This window comes from Gouania willdenowi, chromosome 1 (genome assembly GCF_900634775.1).
Source record: "Gouania willdenowi chromosome 1, fGouWil2.1, whole genome shotgun sequence".
Taxonomy (NCBI): Eukaryota; Metazoa; Chordata; class Actinopteri; order Blenniiformes; family Gobiesocidae; genus Gouania; species Gouania willdenowi.
Window position 1 is genome coordinate 43,100,738 of NC_041044.1, and position 19,480 is coordinate 43,120,217.

The following is a 19,480-nucleotide window of genomic DNA, read 5'->3' on the forward strand; positions in this document are numbered from 1 at the left end:
AATGTGAGAACTGAAATTTGAACTAGTTCATGTAGAAAATGAACTTTCCCCAACCCTGGCCGTAGGCATGTATGTATACATTCCTTCTGCCAAAAACACATTTCAACATGCCTTTCGATAGGGTTTTATGGTCTTTTTTCACCGTGAAAGTTGTTGTGATAACAATGGCAACACATTGCATAAACACTCAGCCCTGGAGCGAGGAGTGTCATGGAAAAACACTGAGCACAGATAGGCAGGCATCTATAAGTGATCTGCACTGCAGGGCGGGCTCCACACGCTGCACAACACGTTTGCTGAGATAAAGACTTGTTGATGGACTTCATCATAAAGAGCAGCTAAGCCTGTGCTAAGACACCTGAAAGGCTTTTTATCCTACAATATAAACTACTTCACACATGTAGATACTGTACTGTTTATACTGTAAATACCCTCTGTATTCTGTCTCTTCATTTATATACACAAATGAGAAAAAACACAACTACACACAACCTGCACTTCTGTAAAAGTACACAGTGTTACACTGCTATGTAAGGTAAATGTGGCCTCCATTTTTACATTATAGTGGAAACAGAAAATACAGAATTTACAGAATTTACTTCCTGAAATGGAAATAGACATATTTTAATAATCTGACAGCCGCGAAGGTTAGTGACGTCTGCTGTGGTGAAAAAACAACACATTTATGAAAATGGACTAAAAGCACACTTTTAACACTTTCCACTGATATAATCTCACATATCACAAGGTTTGAATGTAAATCAAAGGAAAAGAGGTTACCAGGCTACGAGGAACAAAGTGAAACTAAAAGAACGTCACATTGAGAATGTTTGTTCACACTCACCTTCTACTCAGAAATATGAATTATGTTGAATAAAACATAATGTGGATAAAAATGTGTCTGATCCTTTTTTCTAGAACCACAGAGTGTCTGTTTTATGTCAGTTATAATCTGATAATATGGCTGCATATCATAAGATTTGGATTATTTAAAGTTGTTCAATGCATATTATTGCATTGGTATTTTATATGATCTCAGTCCCTTGTCTTTCATCGTGAGTTTCCGTGAGTATTCAGGTCTGCGTGTCCCTTTAAATGTTGTCCCTGCAAGGAATTGTGGGTCAGCATTATCTTGTCTCCTTTGGGAAACGATGCATCAGTGTTTCCTAGGGTAAGATTGGTTTTAAAGGAAGCATTGAGCCTCATTTCCTTAGCTTTAAGAGATTATGAATGCTTTTTATCATGGCCACCACTAAAACACTTCCAGGGGTTAAGGAACAGTGGCTAGGAAAGGAGATAGGAGGGACTATTCGGATGCAGCCTGGGAGTTTCTTAAAGCAGAACTAAGTCACTTTTTCATCTTAATAAATCCTTCTCATAGTCCCTGTGAGGGTAATACAAGTGTTTATGGGGTGATTGGGGGGTCTTTCATCCCCCCCTACTGTCTCTGGGTAGAAAACAGCACTTGCAACTTTCCTGTCTCCGACCCGGTGACAGACGTACTGCTTAATGTCAGCCCAACACAAACTAATGCTCGATTATGACACGGTTGTCTAAACATCTTATATCAGGGCGGAGCCAGCAAAAAAAGGCAGAGAACACCTTTGGCCGAGGAACGAAGCAACTCCATGCGTGACAGCTCAGCAGCAGCACACAGCACTGGCGGCGCCGCAACGACAGCGTGTGTGGCTGGGCAACAGGCACGCACACACACTCGCAATCCAGCGCTCCATCAGGTAGCACATACACAAATATCCATCCATCCAATTTTGAAATTTCAGCTTAAACCTCAAGGTTCAGTTACTCTTTCACTTGCTTGGCACGAAGTTGATGAAATGAATATGAAGCGTAAATGGCTAAACTTTTCAAACAGAATTAGCGGAATTAAAAAATTGAAAATTAGAGGCTTAAGGTGACTTGTGATGATCTAACTTTTAAAAAACTATTTTTTTTACATGTTTTTTGTCCCCCTATAAAATTTAATTATAGAAAAAAATTGTCTTTGGGGTTGCCAGAATGGGGTCATAATCCAAAAAAGGTTGGGAACCATTGCAATAAGTTTCTTTCCACTTATTTACTAAATGAGATTATTTAAAATGTGTGACATCAGTCATTCATTCCATCATTATACACTAAAGTTGTTTTTAAATAGGTTTCTAAGCAAAAAGTTGTAGTCAGACAAAGGGGGTACATGGATTCAGAAATAAGAGAAAGTCGTTTGAGAACCAAAAAAGTTTGAGAAGCACTCGACTAAACAATATAATTAGAGTGAACGTAGGTCTGTAAATCTCAATCTGTGATGGCTTTCATTGTCTTGTGGTTATTTGGTGCCAATAGTTTTCAAATGGTAGTTTTTCTTTCTTCCTTATTTCAGGTGACAGTTGTTTATAAAGGGGAAAAAAAAAAAGGTTGAGAGCGCACTCCGCCTGCAAACTTTCTTGTTTGGATAATAAGATGTTATATAAACAGTCACATGTCAGAGTTGGTGGAAAACTACTTCCTGGACCTGTCTTATCATCATAGAGTGAGTCTTTGCCTTGTATCTGTCAGCCACAGCGTGGAACCGAAAGCTTCTGCTTCGGCTCAAACATGAAAACAACACTGGCGCAAATAATTGGGATAAGGCTCAAACTCTGTCCAGACCAAAGAGAAAAACCAGGGAAAAGAGGGTTTTTAATAAAGTTTACCTGGTACTGGTTACCCCAGAAAAAAAGGATTACTACTAAGTATTAGGTATATCTCTCTCTGAGAATGATTGATATTTAGTCATAGAACTTGGAGGCCATGCTGGAAAGGCGCACAGTTGTATTTGCCGCATTTCGTTGGGTGACTTTGGTTACTCAAGAGAGTCTGATTTCACGGATAATTATGATGAATGAAAACCAAAAGCACAAGAGTATCAATGAAAGTATTCGTTTGCTGGATTCAACTGCTGGTATTTTGTTGAGTTCTTCACAGAGGTGTAAGCCGAGTCGTGACATGTGATATCGAGCGTATTTAACGAGGGAGGAAACGTCTTGAAGTCTTAGTTGCTAAAAGCTCTTTGCCTCAGTTTAACTCTCCACAGGGAAATCATGATATGGACGCCTGAGGATCTTCACATCACCTTGTGCTATGATGCAACACACTCGGTCAAAGGGTGCATTCGCTCCAGGTTGTATATGGCGTGTTTTCGACCTTGATTGTTTATGTGCAGCAGCAGCTGTCTTTAAATCCATCAAAGGCTCATTCAAGTTCAAAAACCTTCAAGAATTATTTCTGTTTCTGTATTTGGGGGCAACAATGCAGTGCAACATTGGTGTCAATGTGCGTCGGGCCCTTTGCAACACAACACTCCGCGTAGGAGAGTAACACGAGCATCGGAGCTTCTTGGCTAAATTTATCTCGGCCAATAAACCCTTCCTCGTTGGAAATAGATTGACCCACATTTGAACGCGGCCACCATTTTAGGCCCTGCACAACCCACTGTAACTCTTTCAGTGATGCTGACGAAAGGTCAGATTCAGACATGTCATCCAACTGGTTTCACAGCTCAGTGTTTGCAGTGTATTGGGGGAGGCCGACGCCCCCAACTGCAGACTGCTAAAGATGCACAATGATGTTATTCTAACGTCTTTAGAAAAAGAAAAAAAGATAAAAAAAAAAAACCTTGGAAATGTTTGAGGGACATCTGTTAAGCGATCTGCCTGTCAAAACTTGTCACGCTGGGTAACGATTGAGGGCCCTGCCTGGAGGCCCTGAGCAGTTGACGGCGATGATTACATAACTGAGGAGTAGCAATGTGTGTATTTACAAAAGAATGGGCCAACAGAAGGTTGGAGTTTGTGCTTGGTTTGGTCCTTTAGTGCCACGTGTGACCCACACCCACAAAAAAAAAATGTTATCTAGCTCCACTGATGTCTTTTATTAAGCAATAGTCTTTTTTTTTTTTTTTTTTTTTAAATATCTTTTTAACTTATTTTTGCATTATTGTATATTTTAGTTATGGTATTAAATTGTTTGTCCAAAATAAATAAATAAAAAATAAAAGTTAGTATCAGATGTGAAGGTAACGGATTACAAGTTCTCACGTTACTGGAACTGAGTTGCTTTTATGGGTACTTGTTCTTTTTTAGTATATTTCTAAATCCGTCATTTTACTTGTACTTAAGTATGTTTTAAAATAAGTAAAGCAATTTAATACATTTCTACACCCATCATTACTGAGTAAATTAATATTTTTGGTTTTAAATGGATAACGAACGCTGTGAAACTACAAAAAATGAAATGACCAGACAACAAATAAATGCATCACATGATAGCCAACCAATCAGATTAAACGGAATGCACGGCACCAAAACAGCATTGAATGTTGGTTATTTCAACCTGAATTTTTATTTTTATTTTGAATTGAATACATTGCTGTTATTTTATTTCAAAAAAAGAATTGTACATTTTAACAAACCTTTTATTTTATACATACATTTTATGCCTTTGTGGAAACATTAAGTTATAACCGTGCAATAATTCATCTGTTCTTTCTTAAGTTTCTACATGAGATGTTTACTGTATGCAAGGGAACTGTGGCAAGATTTATTACATGCTCTTTTATTTACTTGTTTTAATACTGTGGAGAACTTTGAGACTACTCTCTGTGAGAAGCGCTATACAAATAAAGTTTACTTTCCAACCTATATTTGTATTTGTAAGTATGAATGTAATTGAAAACTGTATCACTTTGAAAAAGCCCATAATAAAAATATTTATAGGAAAAAAAACGCTGAAAACTCACGTTGCCAGGTTAGCAACACTAATCTAAGCGTCCATTGTTTGTACTGAGATGTTGAACATCTCCATATCTTTACCAAAATAAAAGGCCAGTCAGATCATATTGTGCATGATCGGTTCTAATTCAACTCCGAGCTGCGTCTCTTTCTGTTCTTCATCTTTCCCAGACTCCTCCTCTTCCTCCTCTGTGCTCTCAGCTACTTCCTCCTTTACAGATTGAATAAAATTCTTCTTCACTTTGAAAACATCCCATTGCTCTGGTACCAAACCGTGGTTAATGACCCACTGAGCCAGCCAGGAACACACCACGATGGTCCCCAATGTGCAGACCATGGTCACCGTCCTAACGGGGGCCTTCTGGACATAAATGCCGTCCACCAGCATGCAGCCAGGGAGCTGGAGAACTACGGAGAGCCCGATGGCATTTTCCCCAAACAGCACCCTGAGGGTGAGGCCCAACACGTAGCCCACCGTCGCCCCGTAACCATTGACCACGTTGAAGAAGAGCACGCCAACCAGATGGGGGAATATGAGCGTGTAGGACACGTCGGCCCCCAGAAGCCACAGCATCAGCGTGCTGTCGGTGGAGAAGGATATGGAGGTGCCGAGAAGACCCACCACCACCACCGTGACCCGGATCACCCACTGCATCTCACGGTCCGAGGCCTGAACACACACAGGAGCAGCCTTTAGGGTGCGTTCCCAGTAAAACCCAGTAGTTATACTGGTATCAGGTCCCACACTGGTGCTCCCATAGCACAGACGTGAGTGTAGTAGATCTGTTCATTAAAGATTAGACAGGTGGCCAATGGGTCACATGTGGCCCTCGGTTTTATTTACAGTGTTCCACAAAACAAATACACAAAGGACTCTAAAAATTACACAAAACAACAACAAAATACACAAAAATGACAACGATAAACAAAAAATACACAAAACACCAAAAACAGGCCCACAAAATACTCTGACAACAAAAACAATAAAATCCATAAAACATGTAAAAATACGTAAAATGACAGCAAAAAAAACCACAAAAACTGAAAGCAAAAAGCACAAAAATACACAGAATGACAACAATAAACACAAAAATACTAAAAAATTACAACAAATGACTCACGAAAAATCAACAATAAGACGGCACAAAACACAAAATGACAAGAAATCACACAAAAATTCACAAAACCTTAGTTCTTTGCTGTATAAATGATCTGATTCTTCAGTAATGTGTGCTGTGGCCCTCAGGTCATGTGATTATATGGGGTCTTTCATCTCTAATCTGAACCTTTGTAAACACACTTGCTAACGTAGGAGAAGAAATGTTGCATGTGTGGATGTATTTGAGGGCGGTTCCTTACCTGAGTGCGCAGGACGTTCTTGTAGATGTTGGTGGAGAACACGGTGGTGGCAGACAGGAGGGCGGAGTCTGTGGACGACATGACGGCAGCAGCCACGGCTCCAATCCCGATGATGGAGATGTAGGGCGGGGCCAAATTCTGCAGAGTCAGCGGGAGAGCCAATGCCTGCTCGCCACGCACGTGTGGAGCTGGAGACCCGTACGTGGTCATATTCCAGTCTGGACCAAAGAAAATATGTTAGAAAAAATGAGGTGGTTATTAAACCCAACTTCAAAGTAAAGTTTAATGCATTCATCGATACAGGGCATTTTGTACACAGCCACAATCGTTTGTTGTCATATGGTGAATTGGCCCGAGTCAGCATCTGTAGATTTGACTTCATTAGCAAAGCTCCAACTTTTATCACGATATTGTATTTTGAGTTCATTTTGGAAATTTTTACTTTATTCTCGTTTTTTTGCATTTCATCTTTATTCTAAGAAGAAGAAAAAAACAACTTTAATCTTGATTTGCCCAAATTTCGATGAAAACGTCATCCTTGTTGGTGTTATTATATACCGAAGCAGATTAGGGCCAATTTTGATGGATGAAATCAAGAATAAAGTCCAAATGTTGAGAATGAAGTCGAAAAAAATCGAGATTAAAGTTGTAATTTTGAGAATAAAGTTGAAATATAATATTGTGATAAAAGTCAAAGGTTTGCTATTTAAGTCAAATCTACAGAAGCTGACAAGGACCAATTCACCAGATACTCCAACAGGTTCCGTCCAAACTGGTCCTAATGTGTTTCCGTAGTTCCTCAATAGCCACAGACAAACTGAATGTTCCACCTCTTCATAACTTCACTGGTTTTTCCTTTTCATCACATTACATTTTTGGCCAATATCTCTTCATAGTCCTTAAAGACATTACAAAACTGTGTTTAGGAGCTTTGTGATTAAAGGGAGGGTATTATGTAAAAACAACTTTTTCAAGATTTATATCATGTTACTATGTCATTCCCTCATTAAAAACATGTCTGGAGTGTTGCCTTGGTTCATTCATGTATGTTTGGGTAATTTTTAAAAACTCTGACGGCATCCATTCTAGGTGTAAATATGCCTGAGTCCTCCTAGGAACGCCCCCACCTCCTAGGAACGCCCCCACTTCCTAGAGACACCTTGGACCTTTAGTCACCAGCCGAGTTACCACCCACCGCTCCACAGCAGAGCCCCTCCCCCTCCTATGTTCTAATAAAAATACAATAAAAATGTAAATAAAACTCATACCCCTCCCCCACTCCCAGCTCTGTCAAATCAGCTGCATTCACGGGCGTGTCAGACAAGCTTCTTAAAGAGACAGAGGCCAAATCGAAGCGTCATGAACCGTGTGCTACAGAGGGAATTCTTTTTAAAGTTTTTTTTTTAAATATTTGCTGCATTTTCCAAAAAAAATGGGTAGCATAATTATTTGAATATGCTATAGAATGGTACAATGTGCCTGAAAAAAAACACGATACTCCTCTTTATACCCAACTTTGAAGTATAGTTTAAGGCATTCATTGATACACAGCATTTTGTAGAAAACCACGTTCTGCTGTTTGTTGTCATACGGTGAATTGGCCCTTGTCAGCTTCCGTAGATTTGACTTGATTAGCATTTATTTTTGAAATTTCTACTTTAACCTTGACATTATTTTAAAATTTAATTCTCAACATTTCAACTTTATTCTTGATTTGCCCAAAATGATTTTCTCCATCAAAATTGCCCCTAATTATAAGATACTCTGGTAAATAAAGATATAGCTTCTTGTTTGCATCACATTTTGTGATTGAAGTCGAGTTCCCGACTTCACTTTGCAAATCCGATCGTTGCATGACTTTAGGAGAGTCTGAGTCTGTTTGAGATGCATGAGTGAACAAACCAGTGGATGAAGCCACAGCTCCAATCAGCACAGGGGGGATTCCCAGTATGATTATTAGAAAGGCAGCACCAAAGCAGGTCAACTGTGCAGTACGAGATGAAGCAGCGGAGAGCGTCCTCTGCTGGAAGGACTGGAAGGACACACTGCCAAGAGCCTGGAAGGAGAAATAACCAGGAACTACATAATCATACATAAAAAACTCAAGTACAAGTAAAAAGTAGCTCATTTAAATAGTACTCAAAGTATTAGTTACTATAGATACTTTCACCCCCCATGTTTATTTTCAATAATAAATCTTGGTACAGTTCCCTTATCTACCACAATTGGAACTTAATTAATTTTCCACAAAGGCATCTGTATAAAATAAAAGGTTTGTCAAAATGTACAATTATTTTTTTAAAATAAAATAACACCAATTAATTAGTTTCAAAATAATAAAGTATAAATATAGCTATATTTATAAGCTCTAAATCCTTTATTCAACTCTGTTTTGGCGCTGTGCATTACGTTTAATCTGATTGGTCGGCATTTGATTGTTGTCTGGTCCTTTCATTTTTTATCCACTAATCATTTACAACAACAAAATAATAATAATTTGCTCAGTAACAGTTGGGTGTAAAAATGCAACAAATTACTTTACTTCTTTTAAAACATACTATCAAGTAAAATTACTGATTTAGAAATACACTAAAAAAAAGTACAAGTATCCATTAAAGCAAATCAAAAGACAGTAATGTAATTAACATAAGTAATCCATTACTTTAACCTCTGTAAATAACATGCTGTTTTAACAAGTCACATACTTTTAATTGTAATTTATCAGCCGTTATATTAGTTAACATGATAATGTATATATTTTCTATTATTAAACTGAGCACTGAATGTGCTACTTCAACCAATCAGAATTTGAAATGGTGTTTCTATGGCAGGTGGGGTCGGATGCTAATATTGTTGTCATATTAGAACAAAGGATGTGTATTTTTTTGTTGTTTTTTTAAAATTCTGACTCTTTTTAGACATCAGGAACCTAAAATGTTTTTAGGAATATGTTTTACATGTATTTACCATGTAAAAAAAACCCACTATTGATTCATCCGACGTGTTTTCATCAGTTTATAAATAAACTTGTGTTTCTTTAAGGATTTTTGAATATTAAATGTGGTTATTTTACTCACCAGCATCAAAAAGTTATCGAGCCACATCCAAACATCGTCTTGCTTCAAAGTGCCGACCCAGGGTTCAGTTAACGTGTTGTTGAACGCAGTCTGAGCGATGTTGACGGTCAAATCGCTCATTAGAACGAAAGGAACGCACAACCACTGCAAACACAGCGTGACGGGGGTAGTTAGTCACAGCTGTAGCGAGGAGACTAATTAACCAGCTCTTCTTCTTCTTGTGTGGTTTGTTGGCGGGTGGCACTCAACTGAGAGAGGTGCATTTTACGCCACCTACTGTATCGGAGTGTAACTTAAACTAAGCGGACCCATCTGACTAATAGAGGGTTTTCACGGTGCGACATCCATCGCGTCATCAATCCGGAAGTCGCCATTTTGGAGATAAAACAGCACGCAGAGAAGAAAATACTGAATTTCGAGACAAAACGGTGCAGATTTTTGCCTCGTAGATCCTGGTTTAGCTTTGCTAGCCACAAGCGCCTCCTTTCCTCTGATAACTTGTGAGATTGTCCCTGATTTGTTGTGATTTTTGGCAATCTATAAAACTCCAAATGTGTCTCATTGTTTGACCGATTGGTACAGCCAAAAACACGGCAATAGTTCACCATTTCGTCTCGAAATTTGGGATTTTCTCGTCTACGTGCTGTTTGTAGACCTTCTGCTTCATCTCCAAAATGGCGACTGCCGGGTTGATGACGCGCCGTGAAAACTCTCTGTCAAAAACACAATCTTCAACTCTTCAAGTGTGATGCGACAGGTTCGTGTGGTCTAAATGCTAGCGCTGGCTTGAGCTGGTTAATAGAGGGTTTTCATGGCGCGTCATCAACCCGGAAGTCGCCATTTTGGATGAGGATTGTGCTTTTGATCACCACTGTTAATATTTTTGTTTCATTTGCACGCAAAACACATCATTTACACAGCTTTCATAGAGGACAAAAAACTTGTAGAGCTTTTTTAAATATTGGAAAACATTTTGTTTAATGGATTTAATCCCTGAAAACTTTAGAAAAAAAAAAAATTTACTCCCAATTTTTACTCACAAACAAGAAGTTGACATCAAATGCTAAAAAGATTAATAGAAATTAACTTTGGTCCCATTTGCTCTGTTGCAGGAACAGTTCATGAGTTTAATTCAAAGTCCTAATGAGGTTCAGTTAAACAAGTACAACTACTAAATAATCATTCTTCATCAACACTGAATCACTGGCTTCTTGAGAAAGTAGCAATATTTTAAAATACAATTATGGGAACAAAGTGTAAGATATATATTTCAGTTTATTTTTTAATTTTCTTAAACAAAAGGGCCCAAAACCAGTCCCACGTACCAACGATTGGGGACCACTGTCATGTGACATCAGTGAGGTGTGCTTTTTATCTGGCACATTTTGTACAGAAGTGTGTATTATTGCCAGTGCTGATAACTTATTTCCCTTTAAATAATCTGACTTGAGGTTTTCAGCGTCATTATAGCACTAAATAAACTCATTTTTCTCAATCTTTAATGCTTTAACCAATCTGATTTGAAGATAGTAAAAAAAAAATGAATACAATCTATATTTTAAATTTATTTGAATGAATAGTATTTTTCAAATACACATCACACAATATATATCAACTAACTGTATCCTAAACTTTCTCAAATAATAATCTTGTTCAAATAAAATGCAGTATAGAAATATCTGAGGTGGCTACTCTGAACTTGTGACACACTTTAATAAACTTGATCAAAAACTAATTTGAGGGGAAAAAAATGGCGTCACAACCCAAAAAAGATTGAGTTTTTTAGCTGGTGATGTCCGAGTCGTTAATTATTGCCAGATTGGACAGTTTTACATATATTTTGTTATTTTCAGTGCGTCAGAAACAGAAAGTGCACTGAATATTTGTGCATGTATACATTAGAATATTCTAGAAATGATAGTAACTCACCAAACTAATGAATACGAGGATGAGCTGGATGACGTCGGTGTAGGCCACAGAGTAAAGTCCTCCTAACAACGTGTAGATGATGGCCACGGCTGCAGAGATCCACACTGAGTAGCTGTACGGCAGCTCCAGTATCACAGTCATGGTTCCACCTGTTACAGACACAAAGTGACTAAAGGGGCGGGATTATTGTATTTTTAATCCATCTCCATTTGTTCTAAGAACCTCAAAAACATAGTATTTGAGGTTCATTTTCCCAAACTGGCATGTTTTCCAGAGTTTTAGCCTCTGAAAAGTCACTTTCTGAGCAGTTCTGAAAACGGGCTGTTTTGGGGCCTACTTATGCATATTCATGAGTGGGTGTGTCTGTAGACGCTGACTCCACACAACAGTTTGCTATTAACACACTTGTTATTGTTTTCAGCCAAAAAACTGCGCATTACAGTAAAACACATGGCTATTTAAGAGGCTATTGTGATTGTGAGTCAGACAAACACTGCTCTACAGTGTGTGTGTGTGTGTGTGTGTGTGTGTGTTTGTGTTGCAGCAGAAGCAGAGTTAGTAAGTTAGTCAGCTGCTGCTGCTGCTGCTTCAAACACTCACCAGAGCGTTTACGTTGCTTTCTTCTCCTCCTCTACATAACTTATTATAGGAATATTCCATTCAAGGTGAAAGTCCACTGTTTTGTCCAACCACTGTGTCGCATTGGGTCACAAACACGTCACATCAAGTCAAAGGCAATACGAGACGATATAACGGGTACTAAAAATGCAACTGCTCTGGATGCTACAATGTGGCTGCCCATAACTCCTCTGGGGGGGTTAAATGCAGAGAACACATTTCGTGTATGTAGCTTTACATATTTGACAATAAAGTATAATGTATATTCTACAGGTAGATCTAAAAAACTTAGAATATCATGGAAAAAGTTTAATATTTTTTGTCACTTATTTCAGAAATTCAAACCCATATATGATATAGGCTCATTTCAAGCCTTTATTTGTTGAAATTTTGATGAATATGGCTTTCAGATAATGACAACCCAAAATTCAGTGTCTCTGAAAATTAGAATATTACATACGATCAATAAAAAAGGATATAAATATATATAAAATGTAAGGCTTCTGAAAAGTATGTCAATTTCTATGCACTCAATACTTGGTTAGGTTAGATCCCACGGACCTGCAAGACAAAAGCCAGAAGGAGTACAGGAGCAAACACACAAGGGAAGAAGCAGACATAGAGGGAGTGTTTGAGAGAGGAATGGGACCCTCTCCGGTCCCTCTCTAACCTAAATGACCTCTCTCTTAACGCCCTCTCCAACCTCTCTCCAACCGAGCATGCCAGACCCCCCCCGGCAGTCTATGCCTATTGCATCTTAATTATGAGCTATGAGCTGGTTCCTAACTAAAAGCTTTATCAAATGTTTTGAGCCTAACCTTAAAGGTAGAGAGGGTGTCTGCCCCCCGAACCGTGGTTGGTAGAAGGTTCCAGAGAAGTGGGGCCTGATAACTGAAAGCTCTTCCTCCTATACTACTTTTAGAGACAAATGGAACAACGAGTAGTCCAGCATTTTGAGAGCGTAGTGTTCTGGGGGGATTGTATGGCACTACAAGCTCCTTGAGATAGACTGGTGCCTGTCCATTTAGGGCTTTATATGTGAGAAGAAGAATCTTGAATTCTATTCTATATTTTATGGGAAGCCAATGCAGAGAGGATAATACAGGAGTAATGTGATCTCTTCTCCTAGTTTTAGTCAGTACACGTGCTACAGCATTTTGAACCAGTTGAAGTGTCTTAAGCGACTTGCTGCATCAATGTGGTGTAGCATGGAGGTGATCAACCTGTGGTTCTGCTCAGGCGTAATGGCAGCCCATGTTGCTTTCATGAGCCTATATCATTTATGGGTTTGACTTTCTGAAATGAGTGACAAAAAATATTGAACATTTTCATGATATTTTAATTTATTGAGATGTACCTGACTGTACATTAAACCGCAGCGTTAGTTTTACCTGTGAGATAGTTTGAGAGGGAGGAGCTTACATTCTTATACAGGGTAGGAGGAGCCAGGATTGTCAGGGGGAGTTTCCGCTCGCTGACGTCACCGAGCGTGGGAAAATCCAACTCGCCCGTGGAGCTGACTTTTTACAAAATGTGGAATAACAAGAGACGGAGGAAACAGAACTTTTTCAACTTTGACCCTCTGAATGAGGCTAAAGGGATGTACAGTATTTCTGATTTTTTTCATAATACCGCCCCTTTAATTCAAACGCACCCCAAACATCTCCCCGTCTGAGCTTCACACGAGGATTTACCCAAAGCCAGCAGGGTGCCGGACACCCACAGCAGGTCCATCAGCAGACATGGCAACACCAGAGCTCCACTCAGGACTCGGCCATACTTGATCTGGAACGGATCCAGAAGGCTGATGTATTTCTGGTCTCTCATTGGCTTAGCGAATAAAAGTCCACCTGGTTCAGATTGTCATTATGCATTAGAGAACAACACACACACACACACACACACACACACACACACACACACACACACACACACACACACACACACACACACACACACACACACACGTATCTGATCGACCTGAGACTTGGTCAACGGCTTCCAAATACTGTACTAATAGTATGATAAAGTCTAATTACAGGATAAAAAGTCTTTATGATATAATATGCCATAATTATGAGATTAAAAGTCATGATTACAAGATTAATTGTAACAATTATGAATCACAAAAAGGCTCAGTCCTGAAATATCAACGTTTTTTTGATGTGGCCAGGATTGGTCGGGACTGGATCTGGGATCAATACACATCACACACAGAAACCCACACTAACCCAAAAACTGAACCGTTCCTAGAAATGGTTTTGATCTGGTTCTAATCAGTGTTTAATCCACCAGCTGCTCTTTCACAACTCTCGTTTATTTTACAGCGTGGGAAATACTCCTCCTGGGGACAGACGTTTGTTTGATACCTGAAGTCTGTCTGAGGGAGAACAGCACAAAATGACTCTAAAAATAAACAAAATGTCTATAAAAACATACAAAATTACAAAAAGATACACAACGTTTCAACAAAAATAAACAAAAGACAACTAAAATGATTTTAAAAATACTGCAAAATTACACAAAAATAACTTGATAACAAAAATATGCAAAATAAGAACAGAAACGCACAAAAATGATAATAAATTACATAAAACAGCAACAAAAATACATAAAATCACACACACACAAAGCAAGACAATAACAAACGCACACAAATGATACATATTATACAAAATGCAACTAAAACACATTTAAAAGTACAAAAACACAGGATGATGACAAAATGACACAAAAAACAAAGAATATTGATAACAACAAAAGAATATGCAAAATAAGAACAAAGATTCACAATGATACATAATTACACCAAACAGCAACAAAAATACACAAATTGAAAACAGAAACACACAAAATGACAATAAATTACACAAAACAGCCACAAAATACACAAAACAAGACAAGAACTAACAGACAAAATGGGACATAGTATACAAAAGACTTTAATAATAATTAAAAAAACACAACAAGAACACAAGAGATGACACAAAAATAACAGAGAAATAGTGATAGCAATAAAAAAAAAAAAACATGGAAACAGAAACACACAAAATGATAAACAATTCAGAATCAGAATCAACTTTATTGACCAAGAGTGTATGAATACACACGAGGAATTTGTTTTGGTGACCTGTGATGAGTACTGCAGGTGAACATTTAAATAAATATTATGTCCATGAACATTCACAGTGACAGGTTGTTCCAGGGTTGTTATGTTTAGTTCCAGGTTATTTCACAGTAACAGAAACAGGTCTGACACTCTATGACTGTTTAGTGTTGATCACAGTGACATCCTGGGGGAACAAACTGTTTATATGGAGGGTAGTTTTGGCGTACAGTGATCTGTAGTGATCAATTATGCGAAAAAGCAACAAAAATACACAAAACGACTCCAAAAACAGACAAAACAACGACATAAATATACACAATGACTCCAAATACACACAAAACAACAACAAAAGCACACAAAGATTTGTTTCCTGTGTCAATGCTCTGATTGGTCATTATGGTCTAATGCTGACATGAATGTTGATCATGTGACCTTTTGATCATACAACCAAGCCTTGGATTAACCACAACAAACCAAGCAAGTGTGTGACTAACTTTGGGAGTTTCATGGATTTAGATTAGATCTCCAACATTAGCTCAACACCTAAACCTAAACCTAAGCCTAAGTCCAGTCTGAGTGCTGCATCCTCGGACTCACCGATAATAAAGGAGACTGAGTATTGCAGAGGCATCAGAGCCCAGATCAAGCCCATGTTGGGGGTGTAGACGGCCTCGCTCAACCCCAGGATGAATCCTCCACCGACCCACGTCGCTGCAGAGAAAATAAAAACAGGTCAAAGATGATTCTGTGAATAAAGTCTGTAAATGATATGGTGTCATGTTTGTTTGCTTGTTTGTGTATCATCACCACAGAGAGTGAGTCATGTGCGTCAAATTAAGGAAATTAAAAGTGATAATTACATAGGGTGTTTCTAAATAATTAGATTTTGATAAAAAAAAAATTGTGAGATTGGTTTGGACATTATTAATATGAGTTTAAGTGCCTGATTCTGCTACTAATTCATTATCATGAGATAATAAGCAGGGTTGGGGTCAATTATAATTGTAATTGCGTAATTGATCATTAATTACGTTTACGGTGTAATTATAATTGTAATTTTAAAAATCTGTTGCTGTTGTAATCATAATTAAATTGTAATTGAGTTCAGATAATTGATTTTGTAATTGCAATTGCCAAGAAAATATATATAAAAAATTGTCAATTATAATTTTACGCTAAACATGGGAACCATGTTACAGTTCTATGTACAGTTCTACATATATGTAGTTACGAATTAAAATATGTTTTATAGTTAAGATTTCCCACATTTTACCATAAAAAATGATAAAACCTATATTTTTATTGATTATGAAGCCTAACAAGGTAACCAACAGATAAGAAATAAATGAGATGATAGATATATTTTTTAGTGTATTTTACAGCTGATTTAGGACCTGTTATCATAAGAGATGCTAACAGAAAGCTAACTTTTATGAGGTTATTCATTTCAGGCTCAGCAATTGTAATTGATTTTTAGTAATTGAAAACATATTTGTAATCAACTTTCTTAAGGTTGAAAAATAATTGTTATTGGAAAAAATGCTGGTAACCGTAATCATAATTTAATTGTAATTGAAAATGTAACTGTAACTGAAAAATGTAATTGACCACAACCCTGGTAATAAGTCATAATTACGAAATAAAAAGACATAATTATAAAATAATAAGCACAGAAATCTCTCCGTCTCTGTCTAAGCTTCTTCTCATCCAGATGTGGAGAAATATTAAATGAATATAAAGATATTCTTCATCTGACTCTGGTTGTGTTTTCTCTGCTGCATGTTTGTGTTTCTGAGGATGTTTGGACCCTCACCCGTCATGGTGAACACCCCCACCAGCAGGTTGATGTTCCTGTCTCCGAGGAGAATCATCTCCGTCTGGTCCCCGTGTCTGTTCCTCTCAGCCTTCTTGGACTTCCAGGCGGCCCAAAGGCCCGTGCCCAGAACCAGAAGGTAGAACAGAACCAAGGCTACCACCCCGGGAACGTTCAGAGCCATGCCCAGTCTAGTCTGTGTCTGCCTCTGTGGATCAGAGCGACTGAGATAGGACCAAACAAACACCAACCAGGAGGAAGGTCCAAAGGTCAGTATAGGTGTATGAAGGTAGCTAGAGAGGACCTGGGATGAACTAACAAACGTTGCTGAGTTCAGTCAAACACAAACTCCTGCTTTTAGGTGTAGGAGGAGATGAGTTATTATTAATGGGTTATATAACTAAGAATATTAATTATGATTATTAATATTACTTCAAATTTTGCAGGGTGCCACTCCTTTTAACAGGAGAAATATGTCTAAGTTTTTAGACTAAACTCATCAATGTGAAACCAGGGGAAAGTGAATTCTAACAGCAACATCTACACCATAATCACAGCTTTAATGAATCAGAGGAATCAAAGATTATGTTTAACCTTTTATTCAAAAGTCAACAATTAACACAGTCAAAATATCAATTGAAATGGGATAATTAAATCATGATAAAATGCATTTCTAGGCTAATAAAAGTGAGGATTATATGTAATAAAGTGAAATCACTAATCTAGGAGGATGCTAGTCTACTAAATATTGAATAAAAATGCAGGATACATATTCAAATAATAAGATCATAAAATCAAAGAATAAAATAAAGAGAGCTCATAACAAAGAGAGGAGGACAAACAGGGGAGACGAACAAACATGAATGAGATGAACTGTGTGTGGAGCATGTTGTGTGTGTGTGTGTAAGTTTGTAGTTATGGAAATATGTATGTGATCTATTGTGGGTGAAGTTGCTGATGACAGTTCATTCTTGTACCTTGAAGGTGATGTCAGGTTGGACCTGGAGGTGCTGTTGAAGCATTGTAGCAGGACGTGCCACCGTTGGATTCTGTTGCGTTTCACAGAATTTAGCCCCTTCAGCCGATCCGGGCGGTCATGCCTTCGCAGCTGGCTTAGAGAATGGCTCTTGCTCACCGCAGTGGATCGCAGGCCGGGCCTCCTTCGGCTGTTACGCACGTCACTAGATGCTGTATTCGTCCGAACCAAGCAGCTGTTGTTTCCAAAATCTAACTGTTTCAACTACAAATAAAATGAAATAAATGAAAAGACTGGAAACATGAAGGAACACGTGTGAGCATGAACGCCCGCGTCCAAAAACTGAAGTTTCTGGTCGCGCGTCTTTTTTTAAAGGAAGTTTGGCGACGCCTTTTGGAGGAGGCGTCTTGGTTGATCATTCTGTGATCATGTCGGTGATTGGTCACTGCCTCTGCTTTCAGCTTGTGGGTGTGTTTCAAATGTGTATGTGAGACAAAAGACAGACGACAAAGGGATGATTCTAAACATAAAAGAATACCTAATAATTAATTCCACATATTTCAAAACATCTTTTCAACATCATATCTTAATATATCATCTATAATGAAAGAGTTTGATACCAAACATGACTGGAAAACATCCTAGGAACACTTTAGGGACCGGTTAATGAATTTTACTTGTAATTACTCATAAACATAAATGTCAAAAATCATGTTATGCCTCCTCTTAACTATATGGTTGCAGTAAATACCTCAAACTAACTTTTGTGATGTTTTCTGGTATTTTTAAACACTTTTAAATGATAAACACTTTAAAATAGCATTATGTTGGTTATTGAATTACATGAAACGAGTGCCGACAACATTTGCAATTTCAATTTCAGTAGAATTATTCCAATAATGTTTTCATTTGTGATTTTCCAGTCAAACACATATTCGTTGTTCTCATTTCTAACTTTCCAAACATAATACAATTTCTTTGTTCTCCCTACTTCACTAGGAGACATCTCAGAAAAGGGCCTGGGGAGTGTCCTTCTGTGACATCTCACCACAGGGGGTCAAAGGGCATTGGGACAGTTCTTTGAACTTACAGCATCCCAAAAGTATCTGTTTAAAAAGGGGGAGAAGAGGGATGTTCTTCTTTTGATCGTAAATGTTGCAGAGAGGTGATATAGGGGGAAAACTGTCCTTGGATTCTCCTGTGCTTTGTTCGGGCAGGAAGAGGAGAAGGCCCCCCCCCCCCCCCCCCCCCCATGTGGGGAGTCGTAAAAAGAAGGGTTCGTACTGAATACTTGAAAGAGTTGTGTCAGTCTCTGCGGCTCCGGTATTGAGTTCAAAGACCACATAGTGGGGTTAGCTCTGCATCTCAAAGTTGCGGGGGCAGTTGTGTGTAAACAGTTCGTGATAAAAAAAAAAACAGGCTCCTTGGTTAATTCCTGCTAGCAAAGGGGGGAGGCTTTACGCTTGATGTGGTGTAGTTCCCTACATAGGCTAACTCAGTTCAGTCCTGTGAACGCTAAATACACAAACTGTACGTTAACGATACACAAGTCAATCAACTACAAGAGAAAAAACTTCACAATGTCAAGATGAAAAGTAGAAATTATGAGATAAAAAGTCAATACCAGCAATGTTATAAAAGATAAAAAGTCATAAATAGCAGATCAATAGTCACCATTACAAGAGAAAAAAATCATAATTACAAGATCAATTACAAGTCACAATGAGATAAAGCCATAATTACACAATAAAAATGTTACAATTATAAGCCAAATCCCACAATGCTATGCGCAAAAACTATTCCGAAGTTCACATGATCATTTGTTAACAACTTGTT

At 38.1% G+C, this 19,480-nt stretch overlaps 1 protein-coding gene across 1 annotated transcript; it reads right to left on the minus strand.

Moving 5' to 3' along the window:
• Positions 1-4,541: 4,541 nt before the first annotated feature.
• Positions 4,542-17,870, minus strand: LOC114477009 (high-affinity choline transporter 1-like). The gene is made up of 9 exons (XM_028469074.1): positions 17,646-17,870; positions 16,669-16,876; positions 15,453-15,566; positions 13,441-13,596; positions 11,129-11,277; positions 9,200-9,343; positions 8,025-8,178; positions 6,123-6,340; positions 4,542-5,433 (listed from the first exon to the last, which is right to left on the minus strand). Exons 1-9 carry the CDS (start codon positions 17,688-17,690, stop codon positions 4,861-4,863), a joined length of 1,761 nt encoding a protein of 586 aa, XP_028324875.1. The 5' UTR covers positions 17,691-17,870; the 3' UTR covers positions 4,542-4,860.
• Between the last annotated feature and the right edge of the window lie 1,610 nt (positions 17,871-19,480).

Excerpts from the sequence above, each read along its gene's own strand:
- LOC114477009 (XM_028469074.1), bottom strand. The coding sequence starts at position 17,690 with ATGCTTCAACAGCACCTCCAGGTCCAACCTGACATCACCTTCAAG. Across the intron at positions 13,597-15,452 it reads CTCAGTCTCCTTTATTATCG|GTGGACTTTTATTCGCTAAG; the intron begins GTGAGTCCGAGG and ends AATCTGAACCAG. Across the intron at positions 6,341-8,024 it reads AGCTGTGGCTTCATCCACTG|ACTGGAATATGACCACGTAC; the intron begins GTTTGTTCACTC and ends TCTTTGGTCCAG.